The 17,687-nt window shown below is 39.6% G+C and overlaps 3 protein-coding genes across 3 annotated transcripts in view; all 3 read right to left on the bottom strand.

Moving 5' to 3' along the window:
• The window catches only part of LOC146469154 (uncharacterized), a 50,012-nt gene extending 32,818 nt beyond the window's left edge, over positions 1-17,194 (bottom strand). Inside the window, exons 1-2 of the mRNA XM_085123695.1 lie at positions 16,151-17,194; positions 13,723-15,910 (exon numbers count right to left, since the gene is read on the bottom strand). Of these exons, the coding sequence (XP_084979821.1) occupies positions 13,723-15,910; positions 16,151-17,194 (3,232 nt within the window). The remainder of the gene's footprint in view (positions 1-13,722; positions 15,911-16,150) is intronic.
• LOC146469156 (uncharacterized) lies at positions 248-6,515 on the bottom strand. The gene is made up of 2 exons (XM_085123806.1): positions 6,254-6,515; positions 248-972 (listed from the first exon to the last, which is right to left on the bottom strand). The coding sequence occupies exons 1-2, from the start codon at positions 6,488-6,490 to the stop codon at positions 325-327; spliced, it is 885 nt and encodes a 294-aa protein (XP_084979932.1). The 5' UTR covers positions 6,491-6,515; the 3' UTR covers positions 248-324.
• LOC146469155 (tetratricopeptide repeat protein 28-like) lies at positions 10,905-13,022 on the bottom strand. The gene is made up of 2 exons (XM_085123799.1): positions 12,075-13,022; positions 10,905-11,696 (listed from the first exon to the last, which is right to left on the bottom strand). The coding sequence occupies exon 1, from the start codon at positions 12,911-12,913 to the stop codon at positions 12,077-12,079; it is 837 nt and encodes a 278-aa protein (XP_084979925.1). The 5' UTR covers positions 12,914-13,022; the 3' UTR covers positions 10,905-11,696; positions 12,075-12,076.
• Positions 17,195-17,687: the final 493 nt, after the last annotated feature.

The following is a 17,687-nucleotide window of genomic DNA, read 5'->3' as shown; positions in this document are numbered from 1 at the left end:
GCTAGCTGGCTTTTTTGCTTTAATGAAATGTCCCGAGCTATACAGAGCTTCCTTCCTAGTACACTTTTTTTGCAGTATATTTACAGCGTTAAAAGATTTTCTCTTTTGCTGGTGAAACGCTTGCTTCACTGTTGACTCCCCTCCTCCCCATCTTGAAAGAGAAAGCTGCAGATATGCGCATTTAGATTGTTGAGGGGGGGAGGGGGTAGGGTTGGGCTATAGTAAAAAAACTGACAGTCAGTTTCTTCTGTATGGCTGGAACTTTATTTCAAAAGCAAGTAAATGTAACAATCATTCCAGCGAATACACGCAGCCATAAATCACTCAGATCAGCGGTTTTACCATAACCGTCAGCATCCGGGACTCTCTTAGTGGGATGATCACAGTTCCCCCGCTCGAGTATTTCCGTTCGTATATAGGGAAGTTGGTGCGAGCGTGACATCCCCCATGTACAATCTTCTCTCTGGTGGCTTTGAATGTCGAGGGAAGAATGTTCTGGTGATGCAGGCGGGAGTCGATAGCCACGTACATTATCACTGGTACGTTCACAGCAAAGGTGATGGTTCTCTCGTCGTTCGGGCCCCGGAGATGCGTCAGTCCGTAGTATTTCGGAGGGATATCAACCATTGTGTAACATGCCCGGTTGGTGCTGAATTTCTCCCCCTCTCGTACCATGCTTATCTCGCGCGGGGTGTGGCGGGGGAAAGTGACTTTTAGTTCAGCATAGGGGCGCACTTGATAGGGGTTACCACGGAGGAAGATGCCTGTCATACGACGAGACTTAAAATTCACCGTCACCAAACCCGGACCGTAGACTTTCTTGCTCCTGTAGATTGGGAACTTGACCCTTTTATGGCACCCCCCTAACATCAAAACATCTCCGGTGTTTTCGTAGTCGTTTCCATGGATATATGAATAGCGCGAATCGATGGCGAGGTAAATTATAACCGGGACGCTGACCTTGAAGTGTACCTTAAATCATACAACAAACGAAACAATGATCAATCCAGTTATGATTCACTCCCCCGGGTGAAATACACAACAAACAGAATGTATACAGTACGAGAATGAGGTCAGTAATTACAACAGCCTGGGTAATCAAATTATTTTAAAGAATTGTTTCGAATGTTTTTACGCCGAAAAGGGAGTCAAAAACTTTCCGAGGGACTGACAAAATAACGAGAGAATTCATTTAGATCAGTTTCATACTACAGAGGTTAACGAACCCAGTTGCAATCTCCTCTGTACTTGAAGAAAATACTACGTTTGTCTTAAGAGACAGTCCGCGTTAGATTCGACCGGTCAATTTGGGCCAGTCGTTCGATTTCCTTCAAATTTTCAGCAAGAGACAAAGTTGATATAACATTAATGAAAACACATTTCTTTTGATTCTAAACTTAACAAGACCCGAAATTTTGAGGCGAATGTTCAACCCTCCCGAATCTCCGAAAATCGACCTTTCACCGAGTCGAAATTAACCCGTTTTCGGATGCTTGCCGCCGAAAGAATATTTATCCGAAAAACCTTACATTTATACCACGAACACATACACTATACTTCTTTACAAATATGGTATATAGAACTCATATTATTGAGAACTTTTAAAAGGAGGGCATCTCAAACATACCAATGTTAACGATTCGTGCACGGAGCGTGTCAAGTGCTGCAACAAAAACCAACATTTCTCAAAATTCTGACTTACTCTGGAAGTCTCGTGTATTTTTTCAAAGAGTACTAGGATAGTGTCCTTAAACTACGGAATAATATTTAGTGGATCTCTATACTGCGAAAAGATACGGCCGCAACAATTTTGGGCAAATCTCTTATTTTCCGACACGTGTTGTGTGACAGCGATGGCATCCCAAGGCAACAAATTTCGACTTTTTCTGTCTTGACCGCAACTTAAAGTAGACAAATGCGTTTTAAAAGGGTAAACAATGAAAAACGTACCTTAAAAGTTCCACTGTTTTGCTTCCAAGACTTCATGTCTCACCGATTAACTGTTAGCAAATTTGATGGCCGTGTCACGGTATCCGTGACACGGGATCCGTGTTCTTTATTTGTTGGCTTGCAGGCGACGATCATGCTAGCTAAAAACCTGAACATCTCTATAGAGTTCCGTGAAATTAGCTCTATTATTCAACCGGGCACTCTGCTGACCAAACAGTCATCAGTTGCAGAATTTATATCGAGGAAAGACTTTTGAAAGTTGTCGTCCATCTTTGTTTTGAAATAACAACCGCTGACAGTAACAACACTTCCGGTCTGATCGAACCGGAAACAGAACATCGTCTACAGTAAGAAGTCGTGCACTAAGTTCAATTTCAACTGTTAATTACTTGATTATTTCTAGCTTATTTTCTACTTCAAATGCATACATGTTTATGCAGGGCAACTCATTATTTAACCCTTTTACGTTATCTATGATGTATTTTACTAAAATAATAACGAAAACTGTAAAAAAAATATCAAAAAACTGCGAAATATATAGAAATGAGACTTCAGAAAGGTCTCAACAGCAACTGCAAATTTACGAAACTTGCAATAAATAAGACGTCAGAATGGTCTCATTGAGAACTGCGAATTCTAATGTAAAAAGAAGAAAATGCAGGAAACTGCGAAAATTTGCAATTTTCAGTTGAAAATCGTAAACTTTGTAGCGACAATTTCGTCCTTGACCGGCATACCGCTACAATAAAAGAGGCTAAGGGTAGCAGAGTTTTTCTTTATCTTGTTTGTTTTCCGGGGGTTTTATTTAGGCTAGACTTTTCAGCGGCTCTCCTGTTTGCTATCTCCGAGAGCGACAGGTAGCTGCATGGAAGGCAATCATTAAAAACTGAGTGTACCTAAATATTATTCTGTCTCTTAGCTAAATAATTTTACAGAAAACACGAACATTTTTCAACAAAGATAGCCAAGTGCTGAACCAAATCCTTCTTTCTGTCCTTTGCTGTAAATGGGACTTCATAGTTCTTTAGAATATTGATGTTCTTAAGCATTGAAACATTAAACTGTGAAAGTTTGTTGGTTTTCCGGTACTGGCAAAGGTCATAGACGTCGTAGTAAATGGGATGTAGAAGGCCGATCTCGTCAACAATGCTGTTCACCACTTCTTGTCTGTTCCTTTCTTCTTCCTATTCCAGTATTTCTTCAATTTCTGTTTTTTGTCATCAGCTGCATCTTGCCCTTTCCTCTTGGATGACACTAGCTGAGAGAAAAAGTTCTTTATCTGAACAGCTGTTAGCCATTCTTCTCTGGAAAAGCGACGCTCATTTTGTTCATCTCGGGCGTTTCGCATGTCTGCAGAGACTTGTTTTGGGTTAGTCTTCAACCCCGTTCGTTCTCCTTGGTTAAACTTTGCTTTCAAGTAATCCTTTACATTTTCAGAAAAATGAGTTGGGGCAAGTGGCTATGAAAGGGCCCACCCTCGCGTGAGATTTGAGGGTCTGGTTGCCTGTTCTGAACCACGGGCGCTCTCTCTCGAATTATTAGAAGCTTCTTGACTGTCTTCATCTACAGTAGAGAAACGCGCGGCCCACTCTCTCCTTAGTCGATCATAAATACTTAAATTCATTGGCTTCTTTGCATGATCTCCGATTTCAATGTGTATTTCAACAGACAAGAAGTGGTGAACAGCATTGTTGACGAGATCGGCCTTCTACATCCCATTTACTACGACGTTTATGACCTTTGCCAGTACCGGAAAACCAACAAACTTTCACAGTTTAATGTTTCAATGCTAAAGAACATTCTAAAGAACTATGAAGTCCCATTTACAGCAAAGGACAGAAAGAAGGATTTGGTTCAGCACTTGGCTATCTTTGTTGAAAAATGTTCGTGTTTTCTGTAAAATTATTTAGCTAAGAGACAGAATAATATTTAGGTACACTCAGTTTTTAATGATTGCCTTCCATGCAGCTACCTGTCGCTCTCGGAGATAGCAAACAGGAGAGCCGCTGAAAAGTCTAGCCTAAATAAAACCCCCGGGAAACAAACAAGATAAAGAAAAACTCTGCTAGCCTTAGCCTCTTGTAGCGGTATGCCGGTCAAGGACGAAATTGTCGCTACAAAGTTTATGATTTTCAACTGAAAATTGCAAATTTTCGCAGTTTCCTGCATTTTCTTCTTTTTACATTAGAATTCGCAGTTCTCGGTGAGACCATTCTGACGTCTCATTTATTGCAAGTTTCGTAAATTCGCAGTTGCTGTTCAGACCTTTCTGAAGTCTCATTTCTATATATTTCGCAGTTTTTCGATATTTTTTTTTTACAGTTTTTGTTATTATTTTAGTAAAATTGCTGGTTTTCACATGACGTCATAAAAAACTGAAATTCATATTTAAACTCAATTTTGGGTTTTTATCTTCATCACATAAAAGAAAATATAAAATACCATAGGCTTGCTTGTTTTCAGAAGGAAAGCATTTTTTTTTAAATAGAGCAGTTTGAATTTTAGATTTTTGCGCAGTGCGTGACAGAAGGATTGCTGCTCTAAACATGTCACGAATACATGAAAACATCGATTTGCCTCGTGTTTTATTAGGTCTCATCAGCTAACATGTAATAGAAACGTCTATGTAAATGTGTGACAGTTCAGCGGAGAGAAGAAAAGCTTTGAAATAGCCAAGGTAAATTTCAGATGTTTTTGCTGGTTTCCGGCCGCCATGTTGGTATCCCTCAGACGGAACACCAACATGGCGTCCCATACTAAACTCTGTAATTTTCCGTGGTACATTTTCTTGAATAACTCGGTTATGAGATATCGCACGGCCCTGCACACGTTGTTTATGTATCACTCTTCTACAACATATCTATTTCTTGACTTTATCTATTGAATTGTTGAGGATTTTATTTTTTTTACTTGCGTGACGATGTGTGAGGTGAAAACCACCAATACATCTTAGATAACGTAAAAGGGTTAAATAATGAGTTGCCCTGCATAAACATGTATGCATTTGAAGTAGAAAATAAGCTAGAAATAATCAAGTAATTAACAGTACGTTAATAACAATAAAACTCTAGAAATTGAACTTAATGCACGACTTCTTACTGTAGACGATGTTCTGTTTCCGGTTCGATCAGACCGGAAGTGTTGTTACTGTCAGCGGTTGTTATTACAAAACAAAGATGGACGACAACTTTCAAAAGTCTTTCCTCGATATAAATTCTGCAACTGATGACTGTTTGGTCGGCAGAGTGCCCGGTTGAATAACAGAACTAGTTTCACGGAACTCTGTAGAGTTGTTCAGGTTTTTAGCTAGCATGATCGTCGCCTGCAAGCCAACAAATAAAGAACACGGATACCGTGACACGGCCATCAAATTTGCTGATAGTTAATCGGTGAGACATGAAGTCTTGGAAGCAAAACAGTGGAACTTTTAAGGTACGTTTTTCATTGTTTACCCTTTTAAAACGCATTTGTCTACTTTAAGTTGCGGTCAAGACAGAAAAAGTCGAAGTTTGTTGCCTTGGGATGCCATCGCTGTCACACAACACGTGTCGGAAAATAAGAGATTTGCCCAAAATTGTTGCGGCCGTATCTTTTCGCAGTATAGAGATCCACTAAATATTATTCCGTAGTTTAAGGACACTATCCTAGTACTCTTTGAAAAAATACACGAGACTTCCAGAGTAAGTCAGAATTTTGAGAAATGTTGGTTTTTGTTGCAGCACTTGACACGCTCCGTGCACGAATCGTTAACATTGGTATGTTTGAGATGCCCTCCTTTTAAAAGTTCTCAATAATATGAGTTCTATATACCATATTTGTAAAGAAGTATAGTGTATGTGTTCGTGGTATAAATGTAAGGTTTTTCGGATAAATATTCTTTCGGCGGCAAACATCCGAAAACGGGTTAATTTCGACTCGGTGAAAGGTCGATTTTCGGAGATTCGGGAGGGTTGAACATTCGCCTCAAAATTTCGGGTCTTGTTAAGTTTAGAATCAAAAGAAATGTGTTTTCATTAATGTTATATCAACTTTGTCTCTTGCTGAAAATTTGAAGGAAATCGAACGACTGGCCCAAATTGACCGGTCGAATCTAACGCGGACTGTCTCTTAAGCGTTTGTTCCGCAAAGTATAAGTTCCTCATGCTGTATTCACCGCAAGTACGAAAACATTTGACTCTTGAGTTTTTTGTAGGGATATTTTGGACGTAGTATTTTGCCAGTTTTACGGTCCCTTCCTTTCCAGTCTACTATGTGAAGGGCTATCCTGTACAAGAAATCACTGCCCGAATAAAAAAAAAGTTACCTTTCCTCTTTTATCGTTCAGTCCTCGAACATGGGTCAAGCCGTGATATAACGGTGAAACATCTTCCCACCGGTAACAAGCTCTGTTAGTGGCGTACTTCTCTCCATGTCGCATCATAGCAATCTCAAGCGATCCGTAGCCTGTCACGGATAGTTGAGCATGCCGCAGAGTTGCGCCAAAATTTGAATTGGCCGCAAAGAGAGCAAATACCACAAACAAACGCTTGAAATTCGACATTGTTACTAGAGACAACAAGGCAACAACTTTCGTATTCCTGAACGGAAGTTCAAGTTTCAAGGATCAGTTTATTTATGGCATCTAAAAAGAAAAAAAATGCTATCTGTGAACACGTTAGAAACACGAATTCCGATCACAATGCATGATGGAAGTAGTTTTCTTAATGAGGAAGTTTAAGTTTATTTGTTCAAGATCGTCGTAGGGTAAAGAACATCCTGCTCCGCGTTTATAGACTTCAGCCAAACCTGGGTAGTGTGTTTCTAACTTTTATTTGCCCAGTGGGTGAAGCCCCCGACTACATGTACCTAGCGAGTACTTTCATAACTTATAAGAGCCTGTTTCTATCAGAGTATCCAAACTATACGAAGGAAATGTTTAGCGTCCGCTCTGTTAACCACAACCTTCGGGGCAGCAACATTCTCGCTGTGCCTAAACCTAGGACTACAACCCATAGGTTGAACTCTTTAATTTTAGGTATCTATCTGCAAAACTGTGGAATTCCCTCCAAGACAAAATACGAATTTGTCGGGAAATGAACAAATTTAAGGGGGATGTAAATTGTAAATTAATACGTGCTAATCCTTATCGATAAGACTACCAGATCTCTCGTATTCTAGTTCACAGTTTATTTATTTTCCTTTTTTTTTTGGTTTGGTTTTGTATGTGCATTTCTTTTAATTCTGCTCGAAGACACTAGCTATCGGCAGTACAACTCTCAAATTCAAGTGAAAATAAAGTTTTGAATGATTATATTTACTGCCGCCTTTCAGCTCGGTCAATATTTACACTGAATATTTACTTCGCATTCGGTGAATAATTATTTAGTATAAGGTAGCTCTAACTTTCGATTCTATGGATAAACTCCTATAAGGCAACAAGTCAAATAAAAGCTACTGTTGAGAATGCTCAATCTTAATCGATTTACTATTATCTACAAGTAGACATTATGATGTATGTTTCATAATTAACATGCCCAAACCATTTTTAAAATTCAGTAATAACATTGACGTTAAAACTGCCGCTTGAAATTCGGTCCTTTATGTTTTCGTCGCAGATCTGGAGACACATCCATACTGCCTACAAAGAATGCGATCAAAGCAGTTAAGAAACTAGTCTTCGCTGTGGTGCAGGTTAAGGCCATATATACAACATACGTTTGCACGTATATAATGAAGCTATTGTTGCAACTCCTTGGTGCCGGGGGGGGGAGCTCTGGTACTACCAAAAATGGTCTGTAGGGGGAGGCTCCGCCCGATAGAGGCACCTTTTTTATATAAATAGCTACTTACAATACTAACAATACTTGCACTGCTGACAATACTTACTACGCGCACAATGCTGACAATGCTTACAGTGCTGACACTAAACAATACTTACAATACTTACATTACTTACAATACTGACAATATTCCCGATATTTTTTAAATTAATTTATTTATAATAACATTAAAGTACAGTTGTAACACTATTACTGTCACTCTACAGTTACAGCAATCACATCAAATAAATACAATACAGAACATTTATTAAGCGGAAAATTAAATTAAATTATAGGAGAAAAAAATCACATGGATTATGGAGGCATGGCTGAGAGTATCAATTTTAACTTCGTGAGAGGCAAAGCACACGAGACAATTTGATACCTCCTGGCATGCATCACAGGAAGGAGGTTAGGAAAGTCAAAAAAGTTGGTATATCAGGGTCCTTATCCTGCATTTTGTTAAGCCAAATAAAATATCTTGCGATTAAGAATCAAAGGCTCCTGTGAGCCAACTCGTGAATGCAGATGACACATAGTAATTGAAATTTAGACGGCTACGGAAACTTCCTTGAATGCTAAAAGAAATTATATCTTTGCCCGATTATGTAACGAAAAATAACCATTCTTGTACTATAAAAATGATTGTCAACTATTCTCTACAGATTGAATAAGATTATTCTGATGCTCCGATTAAAAAAAAATCACGTGTTTTTTTATTCAAAGTTCATAGAAGCACGCCATGTGCAGCTACGTCATGCAAATTCGTGTCCCCGATAGTCCGGGGCTACTGGATTTTGCGATCGGGCTAGTGGATTCTAACCATCACTTGCCCGATGGGCAAGTGAAGTTTTTTTGGGAATTAAAATTACAAAATTACTGTAGGGCAAGCCGATCTCACAAGGGAAATCTGTTCAACAAAGTATCGCATTACATTTCATGCCCGACATAAATGCGTGATATTTTTCCTTTGGAGTTCAGTCCACGCAATCCTCAAGTAAAAATAATGAAATATGACAAGCTCTTGCTAAAAAAGAATTATTTATCGACCGCGTCCTTTTGCTTTCCCATAAATTACCAGTTGTAAATTTCGAAAATGAAACATTTTTTCCCTTTGAAACCTCTATGAAAGCTGACAAGATCTTAAAGTGTTCATTTCACCAGAAATTTGCATAATTTTGTTTACGACGTCAATGATGCGTGACATGGCACGTTCCGCTTTCGCGTGAAAACTGACAAATTAAATTATTTTTAATCAAATTATTTCTAAATTGAATTATTTTTAATTCTTAAAAGAAACCGCACTTTGTAGGAAAAAACGAAAAAATCCTATAACTATGCTCAGATTCAACGAAAAATCTCCATTCTTACACTAAAATGATTGTCAAATTATTCTTTACAGAATGAATGAGAGAATTCCGACGCGTCGTGAAAAAAATTTTCACGCTTGTTTTTTTTTTCACTAATTGAGTTTACGACCCCGGACTTTCTGAAAAACTGAAAAAACTTGTAACTTTGCTCAGATTGAACGAAAAATCTCCATTCTTGCACTAAATGATCGTCAAATTATTCTCTACATATTGAATAAGAATTTCCTGATGCGCTGTGAACAATAAATGTTCGCGTGTTTTTCCACTAATTGAATTTAAAACTCATTCACTGCGCACGCCCGAAAGTTAACGACAAAACCGACCGACCAACCAACCAAGTCAACAGTCACTTATCGCTATAACTCGTTCATTGCGCTACGCGCATTCACGAGTTAAAAAGAGGTGCTCCTGTTTATTTCTGAAAGAATGAGGCTTTAATGCCAATATTATGGCTTCAGACAGGTTGATAGCCGCTAAATCTGTCATGCCTTTTTCAGTAATAAGCCATTGCTTGCAACAAGGCCAGAAACAGGACGTCGCCTTGCAAAACCATAAAAGATGGACTAGACTTTCCACCTCAATATTGTAAAAGGTGCACATATTATCTTCTCGGAGGCAGCTTTTTGAGCTAGAGGTTAATAAAAGGGGAGGGATTTTACTAGCTGAAGTATAGAAAAGGGTATAGGACTGTTATTTAGGTATTTACAGTCAACCCAGGTCACGCGTGAACAGTATTTCCAAGAATGAAATGAACATTCGAATTTCTCTTTGTAATGTCCGACGTGTGAATGGAATGTTGGACATTTCTCTTGAAATCGTTCCGAAAAAGACGCATTAAGTGAAAAAAAAGGTTAAAAATACTTGGGAAACAAGTGTTATTCTTGAAATATTCAATTTTGCAATGTAAAGAAAAATTCATAGCTTTATACCGTCAATAAGCTAGGGAAATTTATAAGGGAACTCTGAAATCTCGTTGGCGATTTTCAAAACTGACATGTAAATTTCAAAACTCCGTTCAAATTTCAAAAATATCGTTCACGCGTGACCTGGGTTGACTGTAAAAGTGTCAAAATATCTCAAACAGAGCCACCAAGAAAAGATACAGTTTTTATACTGAACGTGTGTGAAAGGGGTAACATTTTGTACCGAAGGTACATAAAAGGGTTGCCTTTTCTGTCAAAAGTGATATATCAGAGGGTAAGGGTTTGGGGTCCTGCCCATAGAAAAATTTATTGAGTACCTTCCCCCCACCGGGCCTTGGTGCTACTTCGACACACAGACCCAGAAGGATCAGTGGTAATAAATGATCTACTACATTATTCACAACACAATTCGCTTTGATACAGGGTGATTCGAACTAAACAAGAATTAATCCTGAATTCGATACAGAATAATAAAACCCTTATGTAGCAAATATATATTTAAAGTAAACTGAGTCACAGACTCAAACACGAGAGGCCAACCAAAAGAAGTATTTTCGTCGTTCACTTTACGCAAACTACGATTCCTTGCTTTTTTTGCGTAAATTACGTATTTTTCACGTATTTATTCAAAAAAAGGATGCGGCGGCGCTCTAACATGCGATAATGCTCAATTTTCGTTTGACCTGGTAAACCTTTTTCATTGCTTTTTTTGGAAACGCGACACGAAGAACTTCAATGCCCAATTGAACGAGCGAGAAATAAGAGGCACTGAGCCCTGTTGAAATTGGGCTGGATCGCAAGTTAGTGGAGCTCTTTCATTTATCTTAGAATGTTGTTATTTCATTTTAGCTGAGCATGAACCATGTGAACAGCGGGGCTTTGAAGGCGTTGCTTAAGTGTCTTTGCTTCCGTGTGTGGTGCTTATTCAGGGAAGGTGGGGTGGGGGCACTTACTCGGCAGTGGAGCTTAAAAGGGGAACGCGAAGCATTATAAGTGCGCACACTGCATACTTAGGATATCAGGCGCCGTTTTGTTATCGATTAGCAGATGAGCAACATCAACAGGAACCAAGTAGAAGGAACAACTGCAAACATGAATCGATGTATCATTTAAGACATTTAAGGACGGTGCCCACTAAATAAAGAAGTATTTTGTTTGGTTAATGACAATGCGGGCAAAACAGATCTTAGCAGGGGTTATTGTAATCCAAAAAGAAAATTGGGCGTAACCACGCATTTTTTAGAGATAATTAAGCAACAATTATTCTAAAAAACAGTAAAATACAAAGCCACGTACGGCGTTTTTTCCCAAATTGAAGTTTTATTTTCTCTCAAAAATGCACGGTCACCACAAATTTTCTTTTTGGATACCAAGAGCATTTGCTAAGTCCTGCTTTCTCCACATAGTTTTAAACTGGGCAAAAATATCCCTGTATTAGTAGGCACCAGCCATAGGAAACCCGAGTATGTCAAGATGCGCAGAACGTATGCGCAGTAACAAAAGTAGGCACCATCTTTACGCTTTTATCCTTTGACAATTTCAACCCACATAGTTTATTCAGTTCTTCGTTGGCTGAATCTCTGTCCCATTTTATCCGGTTTCTAGTTAGACGAAACTGCCGAATTGCCAGCTCCTCCCCGATCTTGGCAAGGCACCTGTTAAAAAGAAGAATGTTTTCAGACAAGCCGCTCAATTATGTACTTTTTAATTAACGTGCGCAATACGCGTACGGGTTATTGATTCAGCAGAAATAATGCATTCTTATACTACAGAAACGATTCCATCAATGTTCTCAGTGACACAAAACGAAAGGCAATTTCTCTTACTAGCTAATGAAACCAACCTCTGTTTCCCCAATAAAGTGTGGGATATAGTGAATGTTAATACACAGGAGAAGAAAAACGCTCCCTTCAGACAGGAGAATTCCCCATCCATCACCCTGTTTATTTAAGAATAATAAGCCTCTTAAATGCGTATTAGAGTTTCTCTAATTATTATAAGTCCGTTATATAAATTTATTGATTTAAACTGACCTTTACTTTCCAAAATCAAATGTCACGTCGTCTCCAATCAGCATGAAAGGCGCCCACTGTCTTACTTCTGAAAAGCCGTTACCTCTCATCCACTTCATGGTCTGGTGAAGAGATTCACTGGCACTTTCACCACGAACAAGGTGCTCGTAGAAACGTCTCATGAACTCCTTTGTTGCCAGGTCCTCTAAGGCCCACAGGGCAGCCAATACGGAACGTGCACCGGAACCTAAGAAAGCTCGAGCGATTCCAACAACTCCCTCGGATCTAATCTGTCCACGCGCACTGTGACAGCAACTGAGGACTACCAGTTTGGCTCTCAGACGAACTTGTGAAATTTCAGCCATTGTTAATAGGTAGTGTTCTTCACTCGGAATCCCTTCAAAAGAGAGTGGAGGGGCAAGAGCGATTTCTCCTCTTTCGGCGTCACCATGAGCGGCGAAATGTATCAGACCTACTGAGCGTATTCGCTGAAGAACTGCCTTCTTAGTCGCGTGCTCTCCTAACAAAGGCTGAGCTTCCAGCAGTCGTGCAATCATCTCTGCTTCCTCTTTTGCGCCTGGCAATGGACATAATTTCTCACGACGTCCCTTGTGATACACCACACCAACCTTTGGCTCACCCACTATCAGTACATCGGTCTGACTGTGATAATCCTCTGGACTCTCCTGAATCAGCCTGAGAGTCGTCAAAGAAGGAACAATGCGGATCCTATAAGTCTCTGCTAAATACTTGTCATTTTCATCCTTAAACGCAGAAAATGGAACTTTGCACAGGACGCGATCAGGAACAATGATGATTTCAGGCTCTACAATTAAGTCAGCAACAGGACCGATAATCATTTTGTAACACTGAGAGAGATTCGGTGGATCAACATACTGGTTTTCGTCTTCATCATTTTCTACAGGACGGAAAATGGCGATTTTATCTCTCGAGAAAGACGCCTGTTTCAAATAACCAGCGTTTGAAGGGAACAGTGATCGATCTTCGCAGTGCTCTTGAGTAAGCGGAAATGGAAATATCCTGAAGATTATGTCATCAAAAATTTTATCAACAGATCTTTCTCCAATTTTGTTGACAAAATGGTCGCTGAGGTCCTTTAGACGAAAATCTATGGTTTTGTCTGGCTTAATAACCCAGAATAATAATTGATGGTCGCGACAGGAAATGTACAAACAAGAACAGTTACTTTCTTTGGTCTCAGTCCTTTCAATGTTAAACCACGACTGTGGATTCACTGATGTTTCTTGCTCCAAAGAGTACTGAGCTGTCATTAAGTCTGCCAGGGCTCTGGCCCGACTGAGCTCTTCCGAACAAAGTGCTTCATGAAATTTCCCAGAATCCAAAAATAGGTCTCTGAGGAGTTTGTATGGAAAAGTGCACTTGTCTATAAAAGAGATTTTATATCGGTCATTGTTTCTTAAATGCATTCGTATTTCCTCACACTTTTCAATGCTTGCAAGGAGACTCAAAACAGCTTCTTCTACGTTTCCAGTCAACCCCAAAGTGTCACATGCAAGTGAAAGGAGGTTTTGACGCTGCAGGTCAAGGCATCCAATCTCGTTACTCAGTGCAAGTGCCTTCTCGTGCGCTTGTTTAGCCTTGAAATATTCATCTGTGTGAAATAGCAAATCACCCACGATTTTGTGACATGCTGCTTCTCCGTGTTTGTCACCAATTTCTCTTTGGATCTGAAGTGCTTTCTGAAGATATTCTTCAGCCTTGACATATTCACTGAGAGATATAAACACGCTTCCCAGGTTTCGGTAACAAGTTGCTTCTCCGTCCCTGTCACCAATTTCTCTTTTCATCTGAAGTGCTTTCTGAAGATATTCTTCAGCCTTGACATATTCACCGAGAGATTGAAACACATTTGCCAGGTTTACGTAACTTTTTGCTTCTCCGTCCTTGTCACCAATTTCTTTTTTCATCTGAAGTGCTTTCTGAAGATATTCTTCAGCCTTGACATATTCACCGAGAGATTGAAACACATTTGCCAGGTTTACGTAACTTTTTGCTTCTCCGTCCTTGTCACCAATTTCTTTTTTCATCTGAAGTGCTTTCTGAAGATATTCTTCAGCCTTAATATATATGCCGAGAGACCGAAACACACATCCCAGGCTTACGTAACATGCTGCTTCTCCGTCCTTGTCACCAATTTCTCTGTTCATCTGAAGTGCTTTCTGAAGATATTCTTCAGCCTTGATATATTCGCCAAGAGACCGAAACACACATCCCAGGTTTACGTAACATGTTGCTTCTCCGTTCTTGTCACCAATTTCTCTTTTCATCTGAAGTGCCTTCTGAAGATATTCTTCAGCCTTGATATATTCGCCGAGAGACCGAAACACATTTCCCAGGTTTACGTAACTTTTTGCTTCTCCGTCCTTGTCACCAATTTCTCTTTGGATCTGAAGTGCTTTCTGAAGATATTCTTCAGCCTTGACATATTCACTGAGAGAAAAAAACACATTTCCCAGGTTTCCGTAACATGCTGCTTCTCCTTTCTTGTCACCAATTTCTCTCTTCATCTGAAGTGCTTTCTGAAGATATTCTTCAGCCTTGACATATTCACTGAGAGAAAGAAACACATTTGCCAGGTTTATGTAACATGCTGCTTCTCCGTCCTTGTCACCAATTTCTTTTTTCATCTGAAGTGCTTTCTGAAGATATTCTTCAGCCTTAATATATATGCCGAGAGACCGAAACACACATCCCAGGCTTACGTAACATGCTGCTTCTCCGTTCTTGTCACCAATTTCTCTGTTCATCTGAAGTGCTTTCTGAAGATATTCTTCAGCCCTGATATATTCGCCAAGAGACCGAAACACACATCCCAGGTTTACGTAACATGTTGCTTCTCCGTTCTTGTCACCAATTTCTCTTTTCATCTGAAGTGCCTTCTGAAGATATTCTTCAGCCTTGATATATTCGCCGAGAGATCGAAACACATTTCCCAGGTTTACGTAACTTTTTGCTTCTCCGTCCTTGTCACCAATTTTTCTTTGGATCTGAAGTGCTTTCTGAAGATATTCTTCAGCCTTGACATATTCACTGAGAGAAAAACACACATTTCCCAGGTTTCCGTAACATGCTGCTTCTCCTTTCTTGTCACCAATTTCTCTCTTCATCTGAATTGCTTTCTGAAGATATTCTTCAGCCTTGACATATTCACTGAGAGAAAAAAACACATTTCCCAGGTTTATGTAACTTGTTGCTTCTCCGTTCTTGTCACCAATTTCTCTTTCCATCTGAAGTGCTTTCTGATGATATTCTTCAGCCTTGATATATTCACCGAGAGATTGAAACACATTTCCCAGGTTTAGGTAACATCCTGCTTCTCCGTTCTTGTCACCAATATCTCTTTTCATCTGAAGTGCTTTCTGAAGATATTCTTCAGCCTTGACATATTCACTGAGAGAAAGAAACACACGTCCGAGGTTTCCGTAACATGCTGCTTCTCCGTCCTTGTCACCAATTTCTCTTTTTATCTGAAGTGCTTTCTGAAGATATTCTTCAGCCTTAACATATTCACTGAGAGATTGAAACACATTTCCCAGGCTTCGGTAACATGTTGCTTCTCCGTTCTTGTCACCAATTTCTCTCTTCATCTGAAGTGCCTTCTGAAGATATTCTTCAGCCTTGATATATTCGCCGAGAGACCGAAACACATTTCCCAGGTTTACGTAACATGCTGCTTCTCCGTTCTTGTCACCAATTTCTCTTTGGATGTGAAGTGCTTTCTGAAGATATTCTTCAGCCTTGACATATTCGCTGAGAGAAAAAAACACATTTCCCAGGTTTCCGTAACATGTTGCTTCTCCGTCCTTGTCACCAATGTCTCTTTTCATCTGAAGTGCTTTCTGATGATATTCTTCAGCCTTAATATGTTCACCGAGAGATTGAAACACATCTCCCAGATTTCTGTAACATGCTGCTTCTCCGTTCTTGTCACCAATTTCTCTTTTCATCTGAAATGCTTTCTGAAGATTATGTTCAGCCTTGACATATTCACTGAGAGAAAGAAACACATATGCCAGGTTTCCGTAGCTTTTTGCTTCTCCGTCCTTGTCACCAATTTCTCTTTGGATCTGAAGTGCTTTCTGAAGATATTCTTCAGCCTTGACATATTCACTGAGAGATTCAAACACATTTGCCAGGTTTAGGTAACATGTTGCTTCTCCGTCCTTGTCACCAATTTCTCTTTTCATCTGAAGTGCTTTCTGAAGATATTCTTCAGCCTTGACATATTCACTGAGAGATTGAAACACATTTGCCAGGTTTACGTAACTATTTGCTTCTTTGTCCTTCTCACCAATTTTTCTTTGGATCTGAAGTGCTTTCTGAAGATAGTCTTCAGCCTTGACATATTCACTGAGAGATTGAAACACATTTGCCAGGTTTACGTAACTATTTGCTTCTCCGTCCTTGTCACCAATTTTTCGTTGGATCTGAAGTGCTTTCTGAAGATATTCTTCAGTCTTGACATATTCGCCGAGAGACCAAAACACACATCCCAGGGTAACGTGAGATGCTGCTTCTCCGTCCTTGTCAACAATTTCTCTTTGGATCTGAAGGGCTTTCTGAAGATATTCTTTAGCCTTGACATATTCGCCGAGACACCGAAACATCCATCCCAGGGTTACGTAAGATGCTGCTTCTCCGGCCTTGCCACCAATTTCTCTTTGGATCTGAAGTGCTTTCTGAAGATATTCTTTGGCTTTCACATTTGCACTGAGAGAATGAAGCTTAGTTCCCAGGTTTCTATAACATGCTGCTTCTCTGTGTTTCTCACCAATTTCTTTTTTGATGTTGATTGCTTTCATGTAAAGAAGTTTTGCTTTTTGATACTTACCTTGGTTTTGATATAAATTCCCCTGTTCCAATATTTGTGTTCCTTCTACGTATTTTGTGTCACACGCGCGGTACATTCTGCCATTTCCTATCGCACTTGTGTGGTCACTGATAGGAATGAAGCCAGACATTATTTGAATATTGTTGAGCAGAATCATGTTTTCCTTCGATAATTCGTTGGCTATTGGAATACGGCCGGTTTTGCAAAGGAAATTGGCCACAAGTGTAGCAGTATGGAGAACTTGTCGAACTCTTTCAGTGCTTGCCATGTCTGACGTTTCTAGAAACCACACAGAGAAAAAAAGTGAAACGACGTAGTGGTAGCCAGAAGCGGGAGTTACGTAGAAGTGTAATGCACTTATTAGTGGCCATCTGGGGGCTGGGGGGAGTAAGGTGAATCTCGGAACCCCTTAGTATGTAAACTTTGTTATGAACAAATCTCCCATACTCAAAGACGATATTTTCTAGCAGAAAGCTACCACCGCCCCTTTCCCTGTGGTACTTAGTATTATTTGAACAAGCGTTGAAGGAGCTTGCTATAGTTTACTATAGTAGTTTAATTACAACAAATGGTAGATTAAATTGAAGAAAGATCCTCGGAGTTAGTACGCAACTTAAGAAGTTGCGAAAAGAAAGCCTGTAAAAAATTCAGGCTTGAACGGGATTCCTTTGAAGCCTGACTTTTTTCAGGCTTTCTTTTTACAGCTGCTTAAGTTGCGTACTAACTGCGAGGATCTTTTTTTCATTTAATCTTTCATCCGC

This window comes from Pavona decussata, unplaced genomic scaffold (assembly GCF_977016875.1).
Source record: "Pavona decussata unplaced genomic scaffold, jaPavDecu1.1 SCAFFOLD_127, whole genome shotgun sequence".
NCBI classification, from domain to species: domain Eukaryota; kingdom Metazoa; phylum Cnidaria; class Anthozoa; order Scleractinia; family Agariciidae; genus Pavona; species Pavona decussata.
The sequence above is the reverse complement of the archived record's forward strand: the minus strand, read 5'-3'. Positions and strand labels throughout refer to the sequence as shown.